This window comes from Giraffa tippelskirchi, chromosome 7 (genome assembly GCF_054371585.1).
Source record: "Giraffa tippelskirchi isolate mGirTip1 chromosome 7, T2T-mGirTip1v1.2.pri, whole genome shotgun sequence".
In the NCBI taxonomy this organism is placed as follows: Eukaryota; Metazoa; Chordata; class Mammalia; order Artiodactyla; family Giraffidae; genus Giraffa; species Giraffa tippelskirchi.
Window position 1 is genome coordinate 31,848,788 of NC_137281.1, and position 27,373 is coordinate 31,876,160.

Consider the following 27,373-nt stretch of genomic DNA (forward strand, 5'->3'; position numbering starts at 1 on the left):
GTTCACGGTTCACGTATTGCTGAAGCCTGGCTTGGAGAATTTTGAGCATTACTTTACTAGCATGTGAGATGAGTGCAATTGTGCGGTAGTTTGAGCATTCTTTGGCATTGCCTTTCTTTGGGATTGGAACGAAGATTGACCTCTTCCAGTCCTGTGGCCACTGCTGAGTTTTCCAAATTTGCTGGCATATCGAGTGCAGCACTTTCACAGCATCACCTTTGAGGATTTGAAATAGCTCAACTGGAATTCCATCACCTCCACTAGCTTTGTTCGTAGTGATGCTTTCTAAGGCCCACTTGACTTCACATTCCAGGATGTCTGGCTCTAGGTGAGTGATCACACCATCGTGATTATCTGGGTCATGAAGATCTTTTTTGTACAGTTCTTCTGTGTATTCTTGCCACCTCTTCTTAATATCTTCTGCTTCTGTTAGGTCCATACCATTTCTGTCCTTTATCGAGCCTATCTTTGCATGAAATGTTCCTTTGGTATCTCTAATTTTCTTGAAGATAGAAACGCTTAAAGTTGGTACATTTGAGGATCAGCATTATGCTGTGGGCAATGTTCAGCCACATGGTCCCTCGTGCTCCATGTCTGGAGGCATCGTTGCAGATTCTGTCCCTGGCACAGAGTTGTGCCATATGTTTATATATATATATATACAGTATCTATGATTTGACATTTATGTATGCATGTGTTTAATGACAGATATATACATGTAGAAACAAAGTCATATTTGATGAATCAAGACCTAAACCTACACTTTGCACACCTATTGCCAGTTAACAGGCATATTTCCACTTAATGTAAATTTCACACTGACTCCATAAGGTATTCTTATATCTATGGTGACATAGAAACTGAAGCTAAGGAACTTCCCTGGCCATCCAGTGGTTAGGACTCCGGGCTTCCAATGCATGGGGTGTGGGTTCAATTCCTGGTTGGGGAACTAAGATCCCAAATGCCACATGGCAAGGACAAAACATAAAACAACAACAAACAACCCTCGTGAAACTGAAGGTAAGAAAAGTAAAATGATTTGTTTAAAGTCACACTGATGTTGAAATCGCAAAGCCAATGTTGTGGTTGAGGACTCAGTGACTTCAAAATCCACATGCTTTCTACTGTACCATGGTGTTGAATTACATGGCAAGGCTAAGCACTCAGACCACAGGGGATGGCTCATGCAATGCCTGTCGTTATCCACTCTTTATCCTTGAAATTGTCCTAAAAGGTATTAATGGCAGAGTTCAATGGCAGTAATTAGCCACATGAAATAAAAAGTGCATAACATCTTAAATGAGACCTTTTGAAGCCATTTTTCTTCCTCCCAAACCTCACCGTTAACACAGCACAACCTAGATTCCAGTCTCCAGTGTGTGTCTACGTATAATTGCTGTTACTATTACTGAGACTTCTGTAGGCTCACAAAAGAAATAATGGGACCTATTGAATCCAAATTATGAGTCCTTTAATAGTTCTTCCTAGTGAATAAGCAAACTGTGTCCTGGTGATTCCTGTTGCATAGCCAACACTTGTTTAAATGCTGGGTCATTTGTGGGCATATGCTCCATCTGTCAGGTGTCACAGAAGCCTAAGGGCATAAAAAAGTCCTTCTACCACCTAATGGTTTTCATCTGTTTGGTGAATTCAAGAGTTGACCCTTTAGAAGAAATAGCTAACAAGGACATAGATCAAGGTGTTAATTTGGAAGATGTTACAAAGAGAGGAAGCAAAACTGTCTATAAATAGAAGCCTTTGGAAAGGGATGTGAGGTATTTGAAATTAATGGGCTGCTATCAGACATACTCGGGTTCAAATATCTGCTCTCCTATTTGTTGTCTTGTGGTTTAAATAATCTGCCAAAGGATCAGTGTTCAATAAGAGGTTATTTGTTTTCCTTCTTCCCATAGATTTTATTTTCCAAAGAGGCAACAGCGGAATTCAGAAGAAAAAAAAAATAGAATGATTATTTATTTGGAATGGAGGGAAAGATAACTGTAAGCCAATATGTTTACACAAACGCTAGCACACATTCCTTTGAAATCCAAGACCGAACTTCATGGTGCTGTTGCTTATTAGCTTGTGTATGCTGGAGCAGTTTACTTAACTACTTTGTGTCTTAGATTTTCAACCTATAAGATGAGAGTAATAGAAACTCTTGGATGTGAGGATGATATACTGTATGTTAGTCAATTAGAACAGTGCATAGTCCATAGTAGGTTCTACATATTTCCAGGTTTCTTCCTCTTCCATCTCTTCCTCTCTCTCATTTAACTTATCCTTCCATCTCCTGATCTGACCATGGTGAGAGTCATCTTTGAAATAATGTTAGAGATTTTGTTTTGCTTTTTTGCTCCCATTCCAACTCAGAAGAACACTTCAGAAGTCAAATTATTTATGGAAGAAACAGTTAGTTACTGTGAATCTTGATGTTAACATTTGATGATACACATTTCCTCTAAGGAATAATATATTGCGCTTTTGCAGAAAATGTCCCTGCTTTAAAATCCTCTTAAAATTCATATTGTATGAGGCTTTGAAATACATGTGCGGTGATTCCTCTATAATTACACATCATGCATTAATTATTTCCTAATGAGCTCAAATGGAAAAAAATAAAAATAGCACCAAAGTAATGTAATAGGAAGTTTTTTCCTTGCTCTGACTAAAACCAACAAACAAGTAGACACAAGCTGTTGTTCAGACACTAAATCGTGTCTGACTTTGCAACCCCATGGACTGCAGCACGCCAGGCTTCTCTGTCCTTCACAGTCCCCTGAGGTTTGCTCAAACTCGCGTCCATTGAGTCAGTGATGCCATCCAAACATCTCATCCTCTGTCGCACCCTCCTCCACCTGCCCTCAATCTTTCCCAGCATCAGGGTCTTTTCTAATGAGCCTGCTCTTTGCATCAGGGGCCAAAGTACTGGAGCTTCATCTCTAGCATCAGTCCTCTCAGTGAATATTCAGGGTTGATTTCCTTTAGGATTTACTGGTTTGATCTCCAGGTTGTTCAAGGGACTCTCTAGAGTCTTCTCCAACGCCACAGTTCAAAAGCATCAGTTCTTCAGCACTCAGCCCTCGTTATGGCCCAACTCTTACATCCATACATCATGAATGGAAAAACCATAGCTTTGACAATACAGACCTTTGTCAGCCAAATGATGTCTCTGCCTTCTGACGTTCCGTCTAGGTTTGTCATAGCTTTTCTTCCAAGGAGTAAGCATCTTTTAATTTCATGACTGCAGTCACCACCTGCAGTGGTTTTGGAGCCCAAGAAAATAAAATCTCTCACTGTTTGCATTTTTTCCCCTTCTATTTGCCATGATGGGACCCAATGCCAAGATCTTAGTTGTTTTTAATGTTGAGTTTAAAGCCAGTAGGCATAAGTATCCTCCTCCAAATGGTGGCTTGGTCTGGTAGAAGATGAGCGTTTTAATTTTGAGTTATTCGCTATTGCTGACAATCATGCATTTTTCTGTTGAGATCCAGTCTTGACTAGGATAATGAAGAGCACTGAGTATTCTGAATACTGTTCCTTTCTGGATGTTCTATTTAAACAACAAAAAGCTCCTTTATTCTTTTTTCTTACATTTTGTCTTATTATTTAATGTCTGGCTGTATCTGATAGGCGTTTGACAGTGTTGCCACCTCATGGTCTCTCAGGCTTTAATTGGACAGTGGCAGTTTTCAATTAGCGTAAAGCGCCTGGCTCTTTGGCCTGCCTCTGCGATTTTGCTCACACGTATATTGTAATTATGTGTGTACCTCAATGTGTGAGACTATAAACATATGCTATATATTTGAATAAGAGTGCTGTCAACACTTTATTTTAGAAGTGTATTAATTATGACTGAATAATAATGTGGATGCTAACGCCGAGCAGTATCCTGTGCCTGGCTGATATTTACATTACCGAATGCATCTCATTTTCAGAAGGATGAATTTTAAAGTAGGGAACAATTAGCGACTTCATGGAAACTGTATATTAAGAGTGTCTTACGAATAATCCTCCTCAAGACGACTAACAGCTCTTTATTTTAAATTGTTTCTTTGCCAAAACAGGCAGAGATGTTAAAAATAGAAGGTTGAATTTTAGTTTGACTTGCAGCAGCTAAAGATGACTACATGCCTGGATAAGAAGATTTTTTTAAGTGTTTATAACTTTTTTTTTTCCCCTCATGGAGACTAATATTCATTTATCTTGATTGTATTGCTCCATCAATCACCAAGATCGTGTATATTTATGAGTGCAATTTTTGAGTATGATGTCTTTTAACCTTCACATGAGCACACACTGATGATGCCTGGGAAGATTATTATTTTCAGCAACTTTCAGTAGAGTGGGAGAAGTCAGGGGTGGGAAAGAAACTTTGTTATTGAATGTTCCAAGTTCCTGTGGATCATGAGCAGGCAAATTTGGCCTGATATTTAATTCTATGTAAGAACACTTAAGATGTTACCATAGGGAAAGGTTTTTGGTGGCTCAGCAGTAAAGAATCCACCTGCGATGCAGAAGATGCAGCTGGAGCCACAGGTTCAGTCCCTGGGTGGGGAAGATCTGGAGAAGGAAATGGCAACCCACTCTAGTATTCTTGCCTGGAGAATTCTGTGGACAGGGAAGCCTGGTGGGCAACAGTCCATGGGGTTGTAAACACTTGGACACGATTGAACGACTAACACTTTCTCATTAGTAGATTGTGATTTGCAAAGCGTATCTAATAATTTTCTAGCTTGACATAGTTGTCGCTAAACTCCCCACCTCCACCTGTTAGGCTTGCTGTATTTCCCCAAAGCTTTTTCTGCTGCCAAGGGCAAGCTTTCTCCTTTCCGGCCCCTCCCCCTCCCTTGCCCCAGGGAGCTTCCCTCATTAGGCTCCTCCCCACGGGGGAGTTTGGCAACCTAGGACCCTGAGGTTAATTGGGTGTCACAGGTTGCCAGAGGTCATTAGATCCAGGACTCCATTTCCTCCTGTATGCCACAGGGATTACAACTCTCACTTTGGCTTCAACTCTTACAAGCTTCCTATTAAGCAAACAGTAATAGATGAAATGTATATTAAGAAAAAATTCACTAAACAGGTTATACTTCTGTGAACAGTACCTTTGGTTACAGGTACTTCTATTTTTCTTCATCCGTGTTTGGTTCTGGCACACATTACTAAAATAATAAAATGAACGTGAACTTGAGAAGCAGATAGACTTGGATTTCTATCCATTCTTCATCCCTTTCTACATGCGATATTGAGCAATTGTTTAAAATTCTAATCTTTAGATTCTTAGTCAGTAAACTGAGGAGTTGAATATGTCACTCATAGGGTTGTTGTGATGCTTAAATGAAATAAAAAATAGGATAGGCCTAGAGTCCGTCAGACAGAGTGAAGTCAGTCAGAGAAAGAAAAACAAATGTATATTAATGCATATATATGGAATCTAGAAAAATAGTACAGATGAACCTCTTTTCCAGGGCAGGAATAGAGATGCAGGTGTAGAAAACAGGCTTGTGGACACAGCGGGGGAAGAACAGGGTGGGGGGAAGTGAGAGAATAGCATTGGTGTATATACACTACCATGTGTAATATAGATTACTCGTGAGAAGCCGTTGTATAGTACAGGGAGCTCAGCTTGGTGCTCTCTGATGACTTAGAGGGTAGGATTGGTGGGAACATTGGAGGGAGGCTCAAGAGGGAGGGAATATAATCATACATATAGCCAATTCACCTTGTCGTACAGTGGAAACTATTGCGACATTATAAAGCAATCATACTCCAATAAAAAAAAAGAAGAAAATAAACATATCTGAAGAGTCAGACACGACTGAGCAACTTCCCTTTCACTTTTCACTTTCATGCACTGGAGAAGGCAATGGCACCCCACTCCAGTGTTCTTGCCCGGAGAATCCCAGGGATGGCTGAGCCTGGTGGGCTGCCGTCTATGGGGTCACACAAAGTCGGACACGACTGAAGCAGCTTAGCAGCAGCAGCAGCAGTATAAGGAAGCTCTTGGTTTTCTTAGAAAAATGACTGATTAAGCAAAGAATGTGGCAGCTACCTGTGCCTGGGTATCTGGGGTAACCATGTATTTTCTGAGGGAACATCCGTGCCAGAATACTGAGGAAGTAAAGCAGCTATGCAGAATGGAAGGATATGTCTAAATAAGCACAGGCTGTTTGAGCTATACAACGTCTGAGAAGTCATTTTATACTTTTTATTGTATAAGCGAAGGAAGGTACAATTAGAAAGGATACAAAGTTTACCCACAGACACTAGGTATCTGATATATAAACTTATCAGCATTTCAACAATTCTGTAATTGTACCGATTGGAAGTATTACATTAGTTTTCTGTGGTTGCTGTGACAAATTACGACAAACATAGTGGCTCAACATGACATGGATGTATTATCTTATAATTAAGTAGGTCAGAAATCAACATAGGTCTCTCCGGGCTAAGATAAGACATCTGCATGTGTTCTTTTCTGGAGCCTCCAGGGAGAATCTGTTATTTCTTTTTAAACCTTTTCAGTCTAGAGGCTACTCATTTTTTGGTTTTCGGCCCTTTCTTACATCTTCAAAGTGAGCAGACTTGAATCTCTCTGACCATTATTCTGCAGTCATATCTCCCTCTGACCACAGACAGAAAAAGTTTCTTAAAGGATACATATAATTAGATTGGGCTCACCTGGATAACCCAGAATAATCTACCCGTTTCAGGGTCCTTAAATTAGTCACATACATAAAGGCTCTTTTGTCAGGTAAGGTAACATATTTATAGGTTCCAGTAGTGAGGACATGGATATCTTTGGGGGGCTATTTATCAATCTACAGCACTTAGAATCGGAGAAGGCAATAGCACCCCACTCCAGTCCTCTTGCCTGGAAAATCCCAGGGACATGGGGTCGCTAAGAGTCGGACACAACTGAGCGACTTTGCTTTCACTTTTCACTTTCAGGCATTGGAGAAGGAAATGGCAGCCCACTCCAGTACTCTTGCCTGGAGAATCCCAGGGATAGGAGAGCCTGGTGGGCTGCTGTCTATGGGGTCGCACAGAGTCGGACACGACTGAAGCAACTTAGCAGCAGCAGCAGCAGCAACACTTAGAATTGTAACATATCAGTAGCATCATTGTAAGTTGCAGCCACCATTTTGTATGAGTAAGGTATTCATTCATAAGTAGCTGGTGTGCTTTGGGAGGATATGTTAGTTTGCTGGAGCTGGCATAGTAACATGTAGAAGACAGAGTAGCTTAAAGCAACAGAAGTTTATTTTCTCACAGTTCTGGGGGCCAAAAGTCCAGGTGTCAGCAGGTTGGGTGTCTCCCTAGAGCTCTCTCTTTGGCTTGTAGACGACTGCCTCTGGCTGCCCTTTCACATACCTCCTCCACCTGGTCTTTCCTCTGTGCGCCTGTGTCCCTGCTATCTCTCTGTGTGTCTAAGCTTCCTCTTCTTATAAGGACACTAGTCAGATTGAATTAAGACCAATCTTAATGATCTCATTTTAACTTCAGCATACTCTTTAATGGCTCTATCACCAGATATAATCACATGCTTCTCTTTTTAAATTTTTATTGAAGTATGGTGATTTAACATATGTTATTTTCAGGTGTACAGCACAATGACTCAGTTATTTTATATATATATCATATATATGTATTATATAATACATATATATGAATGTATATGAATCTACATGCTGCCTGCAATGCAGGAGACCCAGGTTTGATCCCTGAGTTGGGAAGATCCCCTGGAGAAGGAAATGGCAACCTATATCTATAAATATATATATATGATATAGTCACATTCTGAAGTACTGGGGGTTAGAACTTCAACATCTTAATTTTGAAGGACAAACTATTGACCTTCTAACAGAGGACCTGAAAGAATTATTTGTGTTTTTGTTTAAGAATGAAAAAAAACTTCATTTTCATAAAAATTACTAATAATATCATTATTATTGCAGGGGATTTATGGATTTCCAACAGATCTATTTATAGTGTGAAAAGTAAGGGCATATTTAGTTTTCAGGTTGTTGTTGCCATTAGGTATTTTTTCAGCTAACTTCTAAGATTAGTTGACAGAATGGAAACGCAGTGGACAGACACATATGTACCCACACACACACACGCACACACACACTCTTAAGCACACACATATTTATAGCGTTGAAGTCTATATTAGCATCTAATTCCACAAGTGACGTTATATTAGGTTCCATTTCCACATCATTATGGTCGTTAGTCGCAAAGTCGTGTCTGACTTTTGCAACCCCATGGACTATAGCCCTCCAGGCTCCTCTTTTGAGATTTCGCAAGCAAGAATACTGTAGTAGGTTGCCATTGCCTTCTCCAGGGGATCTCCCCAACCCAGCAACGAACATGGGAACATGGGTCTTTTGCATTGTAGACGATCTCCTGCAGTGCAGGCAGATCCTTTACCAACTGAGCCACCAGGGAAGTCCCCACCCCCATCACTACAGGAATACTATAGGAATGATACTTGGGGGAGTAGAGTTAAGATAATTAAGACAATTTTTACTTACATACTATCTTTACAACAGTTAGGTAAATGTTTTTATAATGGTACTAATGGCCTTGTTAGTATCATTTTAATAAAAAGAAACTAAAATAGGGAAATGTAAAGTGATTTGTCTGAAACCATATCTACCAGTTTTAATTCAAATCAGGTTTTTTGATTGTCATTTTTCAAAAAGGAAGGGTGTTTGTGTATCTGTTTAGTTAGCCATCCTCTCATCTACTCCTTTGTGCACCTATGCATTCTCCAGCAAAACCATTTACCTGCCCTTCCTCTTCCTCTTAATTGTTTATCAGCATTATCCATTTGTCCACCCACACATCAATAATCCATTCATCCACCCATTGAGTTGTCAGACTTGCAAATGTGATCATTTCTGTTAAATCTGTGCTTTGGTCATGATCCTCTTCTTTCTTAGTGAGGTTGTGAATGAGACAGTTTACAGTGCTCAAGGAGTAGGAGTGGGTAACACAGCTAAGTTATTGTCAGGCTTTAAAATTTGGGTTTGGGTTTTTTTTTTTTTGCTGTGCCACATGGCCTGTGGGATCTTAGTTCCCCAACTAGGGATTGAACCAGAGTCACCTGCATTGGAAGCATGAAGTCTTAACCACTGGACAACCCTTATCAGGGTTTTTGATCACAGAAAAAAATGATTTGCCAGTGTCACACCCTATTCTATAGCCCAAACTAAATCCCAGGTTTATGTTATTTCATTTTTAACTTTAAATTCAGTGTTCTTCCAAGTTCGTGGTATTTTGATTACCTCACAGTCCCTTTATAAAGAGAGAATTTCAGAGAGAATAGATGACTGTCATTTGGTTATCCACTGTATTCTTTCCCACTGTGATCTTGTCAGTTTTTGGATAACAAGATGCATCCTGTTTAGCAAGTAACTGTGATTACCGCATCAGAAATTCATCTCATATTTTTCAGCTCCTATTGGGACTCTGGTTAATCAAGCTCTTTTCAAACATAAAGGACATGGACACAACCTTCTGAAATGTTTTCTCCTTTTTTCACAGTATAACTGAAGGTTATACTGGTCCCATCACTTCATGGCAAATAGATGGGGAAACAGTGGAAACAGTGACAGACTTTATTTTGGGGGGCTCCAGAATCACTGCAGATGGTGACTGCAGCCATGAAATTAAAAGACGCTTACTCCTTGGAAGAAAAGTTATGACCAACCTAGACAGCATATTAAAAATCAGAGACATTACTTTGCCAACAAGAGTCTGTCTAGTCAAAGCTATGGTTTTTCCAGTAGTCATGTATGGATGTGAGAGCTGGACTATAAAGAAAGCTGAGCACCTAAAAATTGATGCTTTTGAACTGTGGTGTTTGAGAAGACTCTTGAGAATCCCTTGGACTGCAAGGAGATCCAACCAGTCCATCCTAAAGGAAATCGGTCCTAAATATTCATTGGAAGGATTGATGCTGAAGCTGGAACTCCAATATTTGGCCACCTGATGTAAAGAACTGACTCATTTGAAAAGACCCTGATGCTGGGAAAGATTGAAGGCAGGAGGAGAAGGACATGACAGAGGATGAGATAGTTGGATGGCATCACCGACTCAACAGACATGAGTTTGAGTAAACTCTGGGAGTTGGTGATGGACAGGGAAGCCTGGCATGCTGCAGTCCATGGGGTCGCAAAGAGTCAGACACGACTGAGCAACTGAACAGAACTGAACTGAAGGTTTCAATCTAAATTGATCTTTGAATATTAATAATATGCTGAATATATGTTTTAAATATCCTCATCTATTTAAAATATACTTCTTTTGTTTGGCTAATAATTTTAGTTGTCTCCTTTTAGTCCTATTTATCTTGCTTACATTGTATATTATCACATTGTCTATGCATTTTGAACAAAATTTCCCCCTCTCATATCAATATCTGTCCTATTGATCTATCTATCTATATATATAGAAAGAGAGATAGAAAAATTTTCAAGAGATTTGTGGAGAGTGATAAAACTAAACATGCTTCAAGGATCTTTGTATAAGAATCTCTTATAATTTATAGTTGAACTCCCAAGTACTATGTCTGCTTTAGTATAAGACAAGGAATAGGACTCTGAGAGAGAATAATTTATGTTTTTCCCAAATCAGTCTTTTTAGTGAGAAACCCTGTGGTCCTTCCACCCACCTACTCACCAATATGTCCATTTGTTCATTCATGTGTCGATTCGTAGAATTTAATGTGCTTTTGAACCTAAATGGAAAAATGGGACTGAGACTCTTACTCAGCCATCCCTCTATTTATTATTTTTATGCATGCATTCCCCAATAAAATCATCTACCTATCCATTTTCCTTCACGTAATTCTGTTAGCAACCAGTTCCTTCATCCATCCAATTATTCATCCATCTATCCACTCCTTGATCTATTCACCTAAATCTCTTTTTAGTAATAGGTCCACAATTATTATCCACCTACACTCTGGCACACACAAGCATTTATTCGATGACACAATGCCATTGACCACCCACTTTTACTTCAAGGCTTACAGTTTTTGAATAACAAGAAATAAAAACGAAGTACACTTTAAACACCTTACAGTTTTATTTGTGAAATACACATCACTAGAGCTGACAAAAGAAGTAAAAGCTTCCAAATACATCTACTACCTTTACTTCCTAAACAGGTGAATAATTACCAAATATGTGATTATATTCCCAATATAAGAATGTCCAATGTATGAATTTAAGCTACTTTGTACAAAGAGCATTTTGGTCAAGAAGTAACGTTCTTGTATTTACTACAAAGTAATGCTGCGTGTCGAATTCTGACCCACAATATATTGTTAGGTGTATTTTTCTTGGAAAGTTCCAGTTTTGGCAGAACCTATCATTGTAATTCCAAGATTCAATCTCCACAAGAATCCACCCTATATGCAGTTTTATTTGAATATTTTAGTTCCTAGAAGATAATGTGCTTTACCTATTATCTATTGGCACATTTTAAGCATTACAAAAATCCTATAGATAGGTTGTTAAAACTGTTATTAAGACACTTTACAAACAAGGACACTGAATTCTGGAGAGATTAAGCAAATCCCTCAGTGTCTTCCTGTTTGTTCTATTTCTTATCAGGCTTTCATTCTGGTTCCCATAATATCAATTACTACTTTATAAATCTTTGATTGCCTTAGAGAAACATGTTGACTTCCAACCCTGTAAGATTTAATATATTAGTCTTATCAACATACATAAGATAAGAAAGTATTATTGATCAGTTGCTAAGTTGTGTCCAACTCCTTGTGACTCCATGGACTGCAGCATGATGCCAGGCTTCCCTGTCCTTCACCATCTCCTGGAGTTTGTTCACACATGTCCACTGAATTGGTGATGCCATCTAACCATCTCATCCTCTGTTGCCCTATTCTCCTCGCACCCTCACTCTTTCCCAGCATCAGGGCATTTTTCAATGAGTTGGCTTCTCGAATCAGGTGGCCAAAGTACTGGAACTTCAGCTTTAGCATCAGTCCTTCCAATGGTATGTCCAATTGAAAGGAGTTCACTGTCTTTTATGCCCCTATAGTTGCTTAAATATTGGAGCCTTGACCTCAGGACTTAAAGAAAAAGAAAAAAAAAATCTGAGAATACAGAACTTAAGCATTCTCAGAGCATGTTTAAGATCATTTTGATAGGATGGGCACACTCATGTTATTTTTCCTATGACATCATTATGGGATGGATCCATCTCCTTTTCTGAATCCTATCAACAGGATGATTTGGCTTCACTTGCGTGTGGGTCTTTATATAAAGAGAAATTTTGCTTATCATGATCGCTCAGATAGTTGAAATGCTATTTATCATCAAAACATTCCCTTTTAAAAAGAATTAGACTTGGGAACTTTCTTTATTGGAGTCTGGCTAAGAGAAATTGATTTGCTGTAAGTTTACATGTCATGTTTCCAAACGCATAAAGCTGTGGTCCAGACTGAAGAAAGTAGCAAATTTGCCAAGGTCATGAGTGTTGGCTTACAAAGCCTCTTGGTAAACAGCCTGCCAGCCTCTTCTTGTCAGTATTCTCTGTTTGCATTCCTATTAGTTGAGCATACTGCCTATCTATTTCTATCTCTACTCTATTTCAAGCTTTTATAGGACAAACTGTACTTATGGCTTCATACACATGGCTTCTAAATGTCTTAAGAAATGCCTATTGCCATTTAGGGACAGAATAGGGAGCCTGCTCCGTTCCATCTCCTTCTCTTCTAGTGAACTAGGAGATCCCCAGGCTAACTAGGTATGTATTCCTGGGGGTTTCTCTAGAATGATGCTAAAATGTATAGGCTCTGAAATCTTATTTACTGACTTACATCTGATTCTGTTAATTATGTGAACTTGAGAAAGTCCATATATTTACAGAACCTGTGCCTCTCATCCTTGTAAAATCACTGACAAGGTGCAGGATGTTATGATAGATCCTGTACAGACACAAAAGCCATTAGACTTTACTGAGCATCTGCTATGTACCACCTACTATGCTTGTTGTTGAGAAGATTATTGAAAAATGTACCTGGAGGCCCTGTCTTTGTGGCACTTACTATCTTAAACAGTAGCACAAGTATTGCATTCCTAATTCTGACTGTAATTTCAGGTTCCTGCAGCCAGAAACAGCAGTTCACTCAGACTTGCTTCCAATTTTCTATTTCTCTGGGCATTGCTCCCCTTGGCCAGGTTGAGATGTTCAGTACTCACACCAGCAGCTAACAGAGAGTGCAAAGACCACACATCTGAGATATCAGAATGCTATACGTTTGTCTCCTGTAAAACATCAGAATTTCTTTTGTCAGTGTAGAGGGTCACCTCCAGTGTAAGATGCTCTGTGCTAGTCTTTTAATCGGTGATTGTGTCTTCTTCACCCTTTCACCTGTAAGACACATTTCAGGGTAATTTGGTTTGTATGAGAGTGATTTTGAGGACTGTTATCATTTCACTGAATTATTTCTTCAGAGTGTATGATCACAAGCGTAAGTACATATTCCCAACTCAATCTTACTAACATGCTGAAGTGTTCTTATGTCTGTTACTTAGCTGTAGTTGTATAATTTGTTTTTTGCAAATTGTTAAGAATGATGTGACTCAGAAATAGAGAACAGACTTGTGGTTCCCAAGGGGGAGGGGGAGTAGGGGAGGGAAGGATTGGGAGTTTGGGCTTAGCGGGGAAAAGTGTTATATATAGAATGTGTAAACAACAAGGTCCTACTGTATAGCACAGGGAATTGTGTCCAATATCCTGTGATAAACCATAATGAAATGGAATATGAAAAAGTATATCAGTCTAGCTATATGAGTTACTTTGATACACAACAGAAATTAACCCCACATTGCAAATCAACTATACTTCAATAAAATAAATGGAATATAAAGTGGCATGACGGAATGAAATAATTATTTAGATTTACTGAAATGGTGTAACATTTCAGCATATAAAGACATCTTACAAGCGATGTGGTCCAATCTCACTCCTCCTACTCCATCTCCCACCATCGTATTATGATTAATTTAGCTCTAAAGCATCACGAACCCGTGGTTGTCTAGTTCTACTTGAATACAGTGATGGAACCAAACTTGTTCTTGAATGGACCGTTTCATATTGGGTCAGCATCTTTTGTGAGATGTTCTATTGTGCACAAGAAGGCTGAACTACAGGTTAAAATAAGTAGACTTCGAGTCAAACTTCTGATCCATCTGGTGGGGGAGCAGTTCAGAAACAGGAATGTATTGTTTTCCTATACCAATTTGCTGTTTATCTTTACCTGCCCTTTCACTCCCCTAGCAGCCTAAATATGTGCCTGATTTAGGGTGAAGTCCTGCATTCTTTATCATTTTGGTCAGACATTTATACTCTGTTACATTTCTGGTCCCACCTTTGATATTAATTGGTTACGATTTAAGGATTGGATTTTCCATCCATTCACTGATAGAGATCCATTAACCTGAAGCACCTGTGTCTCCCTGGCAGGCACCTACTAGACACTGAGAATATAGTGAAAGATGTGACTTTATTTAAGCATGCTAAGCTTGCTGTTCTCTCCAAGGGGGAATAGATTGATGAAAACCAGGAATCAGTAAGTGAGGGAGATTCATGTTGTAGTGATCCTTGTTAACCCCTTTGGTTTCCAAAGATGCTGCCTCTCTCCTAGTAACTCTAGAGGAAGACAGGAAACTTGAGAAACTCTCCTCGGATGTCCTTTTGGATAGAGTGGAACTTCAAAGTAAGTTCCAACGTCAGAGCTACAGATGTTCACATGAGGAACTGATTTCCCCCATAGTTCACTGAGTCCTATTCTACATCACTCACTCTCCAGGAAGAGGTGGGCAGCGTAGTAATTAAGTCATTCTTTGGTATTAAGATAGGCACTCAGAGGAGACTTTATCTTCTCTCGGTTCTACTGTACTGATACTAGAAGTACTTTAGTGTCCTCAGGAATTCTGCAGAAGAAGGTGGAAAAGTAGTTGTACTTTTATTTTTTGACAGCCACAGAACTATCTTCGGTCATTTGATCTTTAAGGGTAAATTTACTAATTTTAAATTCAGAAATAAATTGAACATTCAGAAAAGCAAAAAGGTTATTTTCTTCTAGCCTCAATAAGCAGAAAGCAGAAAGTTCAAAGTAGTTGAACGCAAATTCAAAGTAGTTGCCACAAATTCAAAGTAGTTTAGCCTTTCTTAATAAGCTGGCTGAAATCACTAGATTTTAGATTAGTTTAGCTGCTTTCTTCTCTTATTATAAGGACAATATATGCTCAATATAGAAATTCAGAAGAGTAAAATACAAACTGTCTGTAGTGCAATTAAACAGATTAGCCAGTGCTTGTATTAGTTTTGACTAATCTCACTGCACACTTAAATTTTAAAAATGAATGCAGTATTTTGTTTAAATAAAAAATTATATGTATCTAATTTAAAAAAGAGAGATGGGTGACACTGAAGAGTAGGGTGGGAGGGGCTCTTATTCTGAGGACAGCGCTGTGTGACTATCAGGCACTTGCCCTCTGTTGTCCGTTATTCATCCATTGCCATCCATCCACTCGTCCTTCCCTTGGTGTTCCTTCTGCTGTGTCTCAGGAGTTCTGCTAAAATTGAATGCAGAATTGAGGGAACTCAAGGGTTTTATGTTTAGAGTAGATAAGGTTCCAGCTCACTAGACCTCATATTTCTAAATTTCTTCACTCTTCTTTAAATTACTATTTTGATAATAAAATGAGACAGTGTTCTTTCCTTCCCTTCCTTTACATTCACCTTGCTCCGCAAATACTTTCTGAGCTCCAACAGCATGACAGACACCTTACTAGGCAGTGGGAAAGCAAAGGAAAGTGGAAACGCAAATGTTTCTTCCCATGGCTTTTAAAGTTTAAACTTGTAATTAGGGGATAGTATGCAAACATATGAGAGATAGTGAGGGTGTAATTACACTGATGTTCACAATTCAGCTCAATTATGATGTAGTCCTGTTATGGTCCCTGAAGTTGAAGACGTAACATGAATGACCAATGAATGACCAGGATTGCTCGCTGTGTACCCGACACTTGGTGCTCCTCATCCAGGCTGCAGGGAGTGACCACAGGGGTTCATCTGGTTGAAGGTGACACAGATCATGGGTGCTGGGCTGAACTTGGAATCCAAAATTGAGGTGGCTTTGTGAATTGATGTCTAAGTTTTCCTCTGACTTCCTCTTTCCCTTTGCTTCTAAGACTTTTGCTAACGGGTACACGCCTACCAGTGTGATTTACCAAAACAAAACTATTATGATGCCAGGCTTCTTACTGAAACTGTGAATATGGACTGTTATTGCCTTTATAGTCAGATCCGAACTCTGTAGTTTGCTCTCAAAACTCTACATTATCTGACCCCTTCCTGGCTTTCTATCCTTATTTCTTGTCACCTCTCTTTTTCCTGAAGTCAGTACACAGACTCTGTTAAATCATCTTTAGCTTTTCTCACTTAATATGCTGTCTCTTATCTGTGGATCTTCACCCATACGTTTACCTGTGCTTGGAGAGCATCCCCTCCCACTTTGTGATTTGAAATTTTAACCATTACTTTTTAAAAATAATATTCTAGAGGGATAGGATGGGGAGGGAGGTGGGAGGCGGGTTCTGGATGGGGAACACATGTATACTCATGGCGGATTCATGTCAATGTATGGCAAAACCAATACAATATTGTAATGTAAAATAAATAAATAAAATAATGTCAGTGGAGAAAAACAAACAAACAAACAAAAAAATAAACTGAAGAGCACACCAATCAAAAATAATAATAATAATATTCTTCAGGCCAGAATACTGGAGTGGGTAGCCTTTCCCTTCTCCAGGGGATCTTCCTGACCCAGGAATTGAACCAAAGTCTCCTGCATTGGGGGCGGATTCTTTACCAACTGAGCTATCAAGGAAGCCTAAAACAATAATGTTATTTATTTATTTTTGGCTGTGCTGAGTCTTCATTGCTGCATAGACTTTTCTGTAGTTGCGGTGAGTGAGAACCACTCTCTAGTTGTGGTCTCACTGTGGAGGCTTCTTGTGTGGAGCACAGGCCCTAGGTGTGCGGGCTTTGGGAGCTGAGACCCATGGGCTCTGCTGTCATGGCCCCCAGGCTCTGGAGCACAGGCTCAATAGCTGTAGCGCATGCGCTTAGTTGCTCAGCAGCGTGTGAACCCGTGACTCCTGCATTGGCAGGTGGATTCTTTATCATTGAGACACCAGGGAAACCCAAATCATTACTTTTTTGTAGTGGCCTTTGCTGTTCCCCACACTCAATTTTGTGAGTTAAATAAATTTAACATATGCACTCCATCACCACCTCCCCCCGCCACCCCAGCTTTCTTTCTGTATCAGAGCCTTAGAGCATGTATTTGAATCCAGGAAATTTACTTTAAACCTTTGGCTGTTAAGATTGCCACTTGCTGATAGTAAATTCTATGGAAAAGTTCCCTAAAAATCTCTGAATTTCAGTCATTTCATTGTTGAAATGCAGAAATGGTCTCTGGTTGGCTGTGAGAATAATATTACATATGTAGATGCAAAATGTTTACTGGATAATAAGTACTCAGTATGTGTGACAGTAATAGTAACAGTAACAATAACAAATATTTTCTGTTCTGTTATCTCCCACAAAGCTGTGGGTCTTTGAGGGCAGGGACCATGTCTGTGTTGCTTATAATCATGTTTGGTGCATAATTTACCAATGAATGGATGAGGTCTTTGTACCACAGCCAGGCCAGCATCTTACCACTCCAGCCAATTTACATGTGGCCCTTATCCTGATAAAATTAGCAGAAGCAGCCCTTGGGAGAGATGGTCCTAACACTTCCAGATGATGCACAGTGTGTGAAAATGTGGTGCATTTGGGTTGTCTTTGGCATCATGATCTCACAGAGAAGGTCCTGGGGTGGGTTGACAGAACAGTCTTGATACATTGAAGTGAGCAGGTTTAAACAGACACGTGAAGACCAACCAAGACAGTGGCAGCTTATTAGCATGTATTTTGATTCCTCAGGACCAGATGTGGAGTCTTATGGACATTTGCTCCCTGTAAATTGCTGTTCTTACACACCCACAGGTTTTTATTTGTAATTTCAAGTTGGTTACTTCAATGAGCCATGTGCAGGTGTGTGTGTGTGTGTGTGTGTGTGTGTGTGTGTGTGCCAATATTAATAACGGGAGGAAAGGAATGAATATGGAAACACAATACTCTGACTTTTAAGATCATGAGGGCTCTGGATTTTGCTGAGATTTGCTAAAAATAATTTTCCAGAAGGAAGAGGAAGTACACAGTGTTTGCTAAGAGCTTTTTTCTCCATTTTTTCAGGATGGAATTTTGGGAACTTTTCACTCAGCTTGCAGATGGGCTTTATGATAGTGTTTTCAGATAGTTGTATATAGTTGAAGATGTTATGAAGTAGAAACGGCTTCAGTTATTGTACAGTTAATATTTAACTTTTCTGTTTTTCAAATAGATCATCTCAGATTATAAAACCAATTCTGCAAAATAAGTGTCTTATCTCCATATTAGAAGCAAAGTAACTGAAGCTCAAATAAATGTGTTCATTTCTTCAGTTCACGTAGTTAGAGAGATCTGAGTCTTACTTAGCTTATTGTTTTTTCAAAACCTATGCTGTTCCCTTCTCCCTCAGTTATTTCTAAATACAAGGGACCATCAAAATCTAAGAATATGGTATGATTTACTAATCAGAGGCTATTGATAAATGTGTGGAAAATATGGCACAAATAAATTCTAACATAAATAATAACAGTATTTTGAATGACTTAATTTTTGATAGCAAAACTGTGATGGGCAAGAGTGACATGTGTCAATACATTCTGTGTCTCAGGAATGCATGTATATGAATGGGAACATCCATGAATCATACTTTATTCAAATTTTTCTTTTTTAATAAAAATGCTAATAGAATATTAAAATGCACATAAATTAAAATGATTATAAATTAGGATTAATATCACATTAATGAATTATACTCCCACATTCATTAAGATAAAGTGGCATTTCAATATTTCCTCTTGTTAATAAGTTAAGTACAATAAATGTAATGGATACAATTTGAGGTTCAATAAATATTTGATGTAATCTTATGCTTTAACTTTTTAAAATATTCAAAAGTAAAATAGGAGATCTAGATGCATTTGGACACTCCGTTGCTGTTTTATGTCTTTTGTAAAATCTTTTCATTTATTGAGGAGCTAAATAAAATTTAAATTGGCAAAGAAAGTGATAAAGTCTGTTCTGAATAAAAAGTGATCCCAAGAGAATGCAATGCCTTTTGAGTTTCTAGTAGTTTCTTTGCACAAGACTTTTTTTCTTCAGTATATACATATATATATTTTTAAGGAACAGGCGTTTAAAAATCTCATGATGCAAGAACTAACGATGCACATGTGCTTAGTCGCTCAGTCGTGTCCGACTCTTTGCACCTCCATGGACTGTGGCCCGCCAGGCTCCTCTGTCCACGGGGATTCTCCAGGCAAGAATACTGGAGTGGGTTGCGTGCCCTCCTCCAGGGGTCTTCCCAACCCAGGGATTGAACCCAGGTCTCCTGCATTGCAGCCGGATTCTTTACCATCTGAGCCACCAGGGAAGCCCAAGAACTAATTATATTGGCATTTAAATAATTGTGTTTAACTGAAAATATGTGCATTTAAGCAATATTTTACAACTATAATTCAATGAATTTTCCTTTTAAAAATGTGAATTAAAAACAAATATTCTTGTTTTATTTTATTTTTTAATAGGAGTGTATATAGTATAAAGAAAAAGCACCATATATCAGAACACTTCTGTTTCCCTCCTGAGAATAAACTGTGAAAATTTAGGATTCTGTTTTCCCCAGTACATACCAAAATGTTTTAGGCAGAGTAGGTGTTCAATAAATATTTGCTGCCATGATTGAAGATGGATCTGAATTCCTGCTGCAAAGTTTTTATTTCTCAAGTCCCATTTCTGGAAAATGTGCTCCCATAATCTGGCCTCAATCATCTTTGTAAAATGGGAATAATTTTCCTGGACTAGAAGAATTATACAAATCAAAGGGGAAAAATATTCACACAATCATAAGGTCTTAATATCCATCATATTGTTAGAATTATGTCAGCGTTATGAATATAGCAGCCAGAGCTGAGTTGAACTTTAGGCCTGCTACACTTGTTTCTATCAAATAGAAACTGTGGAGATGTTACAATATACCTTCTCAAACTTCCCTTTTCTCGTGTTTCATATGAAATATTCTAATTCAATGACTTTTGGAAAAAATGAAAAGAATTAGTACATGAGAAGTGATTCACACAGTTTTTGGCACACAGATAGTAGCCCATAAAAATAACTAATAATAATAACTTTAAATGTATTAACAAATTGAAAAGAATGCGTACATTTTTATATTTTCTTATCAATCTTTTTATCATTCTAATTGCACATCAGTTCATACTAAACAAGCAAATATATGAATAAATTGAAGGAACACATATACTTTAGTGTGTTCTGCTCAATTTTTTTATCGTTGTAAATGTATATCAATTTATACTGAACAGGCCAGAGTATTTTTTAAAGGCATTCAAGCGTATTTGTTTAACTCTCATTATACTTTACCTGATATACAGAGGGTTGCACAGACTCTCTGTGCAGCTACTGTTGGCAGAAATTGATGAAGTTATAATCAATGTAGAAAGAAACAACTTTATACTGAAACATAAGGGAGGTAGTTAAAACATACTTTGCAAATTGCCACGTCACTAACCAATGTCCCCTTTCATTTTAGCTACACACAGACCTGGATCCTGGGAGCAAAAAAATCAAATACATCCTGTCAGGCGATGGAGCTGGGACTATCTTTCAAATAAATGACGTAACAGGAGATATCCATGCTATAAAAAGACTTGACCGAGAGGAAAAAGCTGAGTACACCCTAACAGCTCAGGCAGTGGACTGGGAGACAAATAAGCCTCTTGAGCCTCCTTCTGAATTTATTATTAAAGTCCAAGACATCAACGACAATGCCCCAGAGTTTCTCAACGGACCCTATCATGCCACCGTGCCAGAGATGTCCATTTTGGGTATGTATGCTTCTGTTTCCACAGAACTATTAAGAATCATCTTTAAAATAGCTTTTGGCATCAGGGATAGTGTGTGACTGAGTAAGAGACATTTATTACCATCTTATCTCTAATTTGCATTTCCAAATCCCCATTTTTGGCCTCAGTTCCACAGCTCAATAGCTTTAGTCCATTGGTAATAGGAACTGACGAAGCAGTTTTATTAAAATCTCTCTCCTTGCACGACAGTACTTCAATAGGCTGAATTTGTATTCCTCTCATAGACCTGGAGTTCGAGTATTGTTACTGAGGCGGATTTATCAAGGTTTGTTCCAACAAGCCAGACTAATCCTATTGATAGTTGCTTGATGTTTAATTATTTGTTTGTGTGTATTCACATGCAGATATAGCACATAGAGAAACAGAAAACCGTCTAGATCTGTAGTCAGCCAGATATTGCATTGAGCTGGTGGGTAGAGTCCAGAGTGGATTAGGAAATCAGCTACTATAGGCTTGTGTGTTGTGTTCATCTTACTTGAACTGAACTTTTAAAAGAATCCTTGCTATCACCAATGACTCACTCCCACTTTTTTGTGAGCCATTGAAATATTCATTATACTCTACAGAACAATGTTTATTTCAAAACACAGTTTTCTATCTTTTTCTTCCCTTTTTCTGTATTTGCTTATTTATCTCCAAATCAGTGTTATCTGGTAGTTCAGCTGGTAAAGAATCTGCCTGCAATGCAGGAGACAACAGTTCGATTCCTGGGTTGGGAAGATCTTTTGGAGAAGAGATAGACTACCCAGTCCAGTATTCTTGGGCTTCCCTGGTGGCTCAGATGGTAAAGAATACGCCTGCAAGGCAGGAGACCTGGGTTTGATCCCTGGGTTGGGAAAATTCCCTGGAGAAGGGAACAGTTACCCACTCCAGTATTCTGGCCTGGAGAACTCCACGGACAGAGGAGCCTGGCAGGCTACAGTCCATGGGGTTGCAAAGAGTTGGACAGGATGGAGCGACTTTCACTTCACTTCATCCCCAAACTCTGGCCTTGATACAGGAATTCCTGACCCGGGACTTGATACTTGAATAAAAGGGAACTTTAGAGTTCTTCCTTGTCTGACAAAAGTAGTAGACAGAATCCAAGATCCAGGGCCCAAGATCACCGAAGTCATTCCTCAGCATACAGTGGATGGAATGGATACCCTCGTTTGTTTCAAACTGCATTTAAGGCAACCTATAAAGATACAGTCTATGCAGCAAAATCACATGAATTAGAAGTAGGTGAACATAATGTGATAAAAAAAAAAAACCCACACAAATAGAGATACAAATCAAAAACCCAAATTAGGTAAATAGTTTGGCTTCATTTGATCTCTTATTTTTTAACCTACACTATAACTTTGGTAGAGGCACCCATTGCAGCAGCAAATCAGAATTGACTTCAGGTGTTCACATCTTACCAGTGTATTTCTTCTACCAAGACTCTATTTTGTCTATCTCTTGTGTGAAGAATCCTACTTTTATGTATTTTTTTTTCCTTCTTATCAAAATCAAATCATTCCTCTGTGGTAGGCTGAAATGACACTTTTTCTAGGAAAAGTTTGTGGGAAACTTCTAGGGATTTCTAGCAGGAAGTGATCTCTCTTTCATCACTATTACAACAGATAGGAACCCACGAAGAGTCAAAAACACCTTCATGTTCATACTTCTTTTAAATTCTGACAGGTACACCGGAGCTGAGAAATACTATATTTTTTTTTCGTTCTTTTTATTTGCTTCTTATTTCATCAAGTTATTTAGAGCATAATCCATCTTAAAAAAAAAACCTTTTTATTGTATATTGAGATGTAGATGATTGACAGTGTTGTGATAGTTTCAGGTGGAACAGCGAAGGGGACTCAGCCACACATGCATGTGTATGCATTCTCCTCCAGTTGCGCTCCCCTCCAGGCCGCCACATAACATTGAGCAGAGTTCCATGTGCCGTACAGTAGTTCCTTCTTGGTTATCCATCTTAAACACAGCAGCGTGTACCTGTCCACCAAACTGCCAAGCTGTCCCATCCCCCATTCATTCCCCTGGCAACCATAAATTTGATCTCTAAGTTTATGAGTCTATCTCTGTTAGTGTAAGGTGATTTTAGAGGACTATTGCCACTTACAATACATACAGAATTGTTGTTGTTTAATTGCTAAGTAGTCATGTCCAATTCTTTATGACCCCATGGGCTGTAGCCTGCTACGCTCCTCTGCCCGTGGGATTTCCCAGGCGAGAATACAGGAGTGGGCTGCCATTTCCTTCTCCAGGGGATCTTCCTGATCCAGAGAGAGAACCCACGTCTCCTGGATCGGCAGATTAATTCTTTACGGCTGAGCCACCTGGAAGCCCCACATACAGAATACTTAATCTTAATTACTAATAAAAGCTCAACAGGAAGCTGCTGTTTTTTCCTCATTATTATAATTTCTACATCTTTAATGGCCAAGCCTATAATATTATTGTAGATATGTCAGAGGCTTCCATTCCTGTGTATATGAGTCATGTCCCTGATAAATATGCTGAGGGAAAAAAATAAAACACAAAGTTCTACAAACTTCCTGGTCAATTTCAGCTAAGAAAAGGAATTTAAAGATATTATTAGCTATATAATGCAATGTGTATGTGCACATTGTTCCTCTGTCTAAAAGATTTTTCTTTATAAGAGTATAGCAATATAGTATAGTATTTCTTTATAAATATAGTATAGTATTTATACTGCTCAATACTATACTATATATACAATATATATAGGTATATATACATATATATATGACATATATATGTATATATATATACAATATAGTATAGTATTTCTTTATAAAAGAAATAATCTACACTAACTTACATAGTTATTTTAAAAAATGCTTAGCTTGTTACATCTCTGCTGAAAACCATGTGGAATATGCTGCAGTTGAAAGAGTGGGTTTTGTAACCAAATGGATGAAATTTTGAATCCTGGTTCTATCCCTTATTATCTGCTTGACTTTGAAATTCAAGGAGGTGAAACTGTTGCTTATTTCTCTTAGCCACAATGCAAAGATAACAGCTTCTATCTTGCTTTCATTTTTTGAGAATCGCATGATAAAATACAAGATAAAGGCATGCCATAAAGTAAATAAGTGTTAAATAATTGGTAGTTATGGTGTATAAAATTATTTTTATTAATCTGGTTCCCATATTACCTTTGGACTTTTCCTCTGTATCGATTTTATGCATTGGGCGTCTGGTTTCTGTTTGACTGCAGCCTCTCTGGTTAAAGGAGGAAGAGGCAGCTGCACTATTTTATGGTCAAGTGTGAATTATTCCCTTCATTTCTCATGAAGGTGAATATCAGGATGAAGGTCAGCTCCCAGCTCTGTTCTCTCCCCATTGCCACTGTTCTCTTCCAGCCTGCCTCTTCCCTCCCTGCCTCCCTTCTTTCATTTTTCTCCCTTTGCTTCTGCAGAAATGCCAACTCCTGCACCTGAACACCCTGAAGAATGCCAGCAAGGACTGGGGGATTTCACTGTTGCAGAGAGTGAAAAATAAAATTCTAATTGAGAAATTTACCAATATTACATTGAAATGAATGTGATATTCCAGAACTGTCTGCCAGTTGACAGGCTGTCAAGACAAAACACACATATATATTTGCCCAAATGGCAGCCAAATTATTTTAGAAATATCTTATTTGGAAACTGGAGGCAGAGCTCTTTTATATTCTACTGTTTATTTCAGAACTTGATGAGAATTCACTTTTATAGCAATACTGCATAAAGAGCGATGTGTGAGCTTGTCTGATTTTTACTGTGGATCCCAAGCTAGCAAGGTTGAAGTTGGTTTTTCAATGAAAATTTGCCCCACTTAATAAGTTCCAGACACTTTAAATATTTTTATGCTATTGGATATTGGAGTGAGGGGTTGTAAACCCTGACTGTGTGTTCACACCTGTGTTGAGTTGTGTCTGACTCTTTGCTACCCCGTGGACTGTAGCCCACCAGAATCCTCTGTCCATGGAATTTTTCAGGCAAGAATACTGGAGTGGGTTGCTATTTCCTATTCGAGGGGATCCTCCCAACCCAGGGATCAAACCCTCATCTCTTGTGTCCACACCTGGGTTCAGGTAAAATGAACTCTGTATTTAGCTTGGAAATAGAATCTCAGATAATTTGTCTGCAAATCTGCTTTTTTCCTGTGTTAGTGATACAACCCATCTAAGCCTCACCTTCTCTATCCATGTAGTATGCATAAGAATCCCTACCTAAGAAAATATGTTTGGAAAAATCCAGTGATTGTATTTGAATTACTTGGCATAGCCATAGAGTTGGTGCTCAGTTGATACTTCTTTCTTTACAAACATCCATCTTCAAGCTGCTTATACTAGTATGATTCAATAAGTTGTGTATATGATATGAATGCCTTGAAAGGGAAGTGAAAGTCTCTCAGTCATGTCTGACTCTTTGCGACCCCATGGACTATACAGTACATGGAATTCTCCAGGCCTGAATACTGGAGGGGGTAGCTGTTTCCTTCTCCAGGGGATCTTCCCAACCCAAGGATTGAACCCAGGTCTCCCGCATTGCAGGTGGATTCTTTACCGGCTGAGCCACAAGGGAAACCCAAGAATACTGGAGTGGGTAGCCTATCCCTTCTCTAGTGGATCTTCCTGACCCAGGAATTGAACTGAGGTCTCCTGCATTGCAGGCAGATTCTTTACCAACTGAATTATGAGGGAAGCCCTGTGAATGCCTTAGTCAATGAAAAGTTGCTCAAGAAGCCTTAACTTTATGTTTCACAATTGCGCACATTGGAATGAACCCTATTTTATTCTAAAGGGTATATTAGTAAAGATGGATATAAAGGGATGCATGAGAAAGCCAAGTAGGACTCGAGCTGGTATGAATGACTGCATTGTTGAGTGCAAAGTTATATAAAACATGGCACTGGAGGTTTTCTTAGTTTTCTTTGAGACTCAAGGCTTCTCTAATGGTGATCAATGCATATTAAAAAGTTGCTATATTCCCAATGCTGTTAAAAGTTTGCAATGTTCACAACAGTCTTTTAACATTAGTACTGATATTAACTTTTCTATTCATTATTTTTAATCAGAAAAGTGGGGGAAATAATAGCTAATCCAAACTGAGATATTAAATGGAGGAGCTGGAATTGAATCCAGATAGCTGGCTCTTCTTTCCAAGGTTTTAACCAGTATGCTATACTGCTGCTGCTGTGGCTGCTAAGTCGCTTCAGTCGTGTCCGACTCTGTGCGACCCCATAGACGGCAGCCCACCAGGCTCCGCTGTCCCTGGGATTCTCCAGGCAAGAATACTGGAGTGGGTTGCCGTTTCCTTCTCCAGTGCATGAAAGGGAAAAGTGAAAGTGAAGTCGCTCAGTCGTCCGACTCGTAGCGACCCCATGGACTGTAGCCCACCAGGCTCCTCCGTCCATGGGATTTTCCAGGCAAGAGTACTGGAGTGGGGTGCCATTGCCTTCTCCGGTATGCTATACTAAACTTTGATAATATCTCTAGAGAACTTTGTTTATATATGTTCTATGATTCCATTGTCTAATGACTCTGTTGCCTATTAATAGTAGTTACTGTTTTTCCAAGGTGGAAGAGCTCTTTAGGTTAGCATACTTTCCAAATTAAATTGAGGAGCTGGACAAAGAGGACAGGAGTTGGACAAAGAGAAGTGTGGGTGAAATCTTATACAGTTTTTAAAATAGGAATATCGGCATGTTAAAAATATAAGAACAATATATCACAAAGAATTTCAAATCACAGTAAAATTAATTGGGAGCCATTTGGTGAATAACTGGGGCTGAAGTGCTATTAATATTAAAGTAAAAACTAAAGAGAATAACTGAGATTGACTCTGGATTTCCTGGTGGTGACTGCAAAAGAGAATGCACTCTCCATCAAAAAATATTAATCAAAAAATCAGAAGGTCAAGAGGTTACTTAGTAAAATATATTTTGGAAAGGAAAATCTCATTGCTTTGCAAAGGCTCATAACTATTAGAGGTTATGGATATCAGTACATAATATGCAAGGGGACTTACTCTACTCGAAACAGTGACTCAGCCAAAGGTAAAGTGTTAACATTTGAGAATAATTTTAGTGTTGTCCCTTCTATGTGTTATTCTCACTCTCCTGTCTTCTCTTACCATTAGTAGTATGTCTTTTCTTTGTAATTTTGTTCTTTTTTGGTGAGTGTATGTGTGCTAAGTCACTTCAGTTGTGTCTGACTCTTTGCAACCCCA

At 38.7% G+C, this 27,373-nt stretch overlaps 1 protein-coding gene across 5 annotated transcripts in view; it reads left to right on the forward strand.

Moving 5' to 3' along the window:
• CDH8 (cadherin 8) overlaps nucleotides 1-27,373 on the forward strand; it is a 1,308,359-nt gene that overhangs the window by 1,030,328 nt on the left and 250,658 nt on the right. For all 5 annotated transcript variants that reach the window (XM_081511605.1, XM_081511603.1, XM_081511604.1 and 2 more), the window contains one exon: nucleotides 20,816-21,110. In XM_081511605.1, coding sequence (XP_081367731.1) covers nucleotides 20,816-21,110 — 295 coding nt within the window. The remainder of the gene's footprint in view (nucleotides 1-20,815; nucleotides 21,111-27,373) is intronic.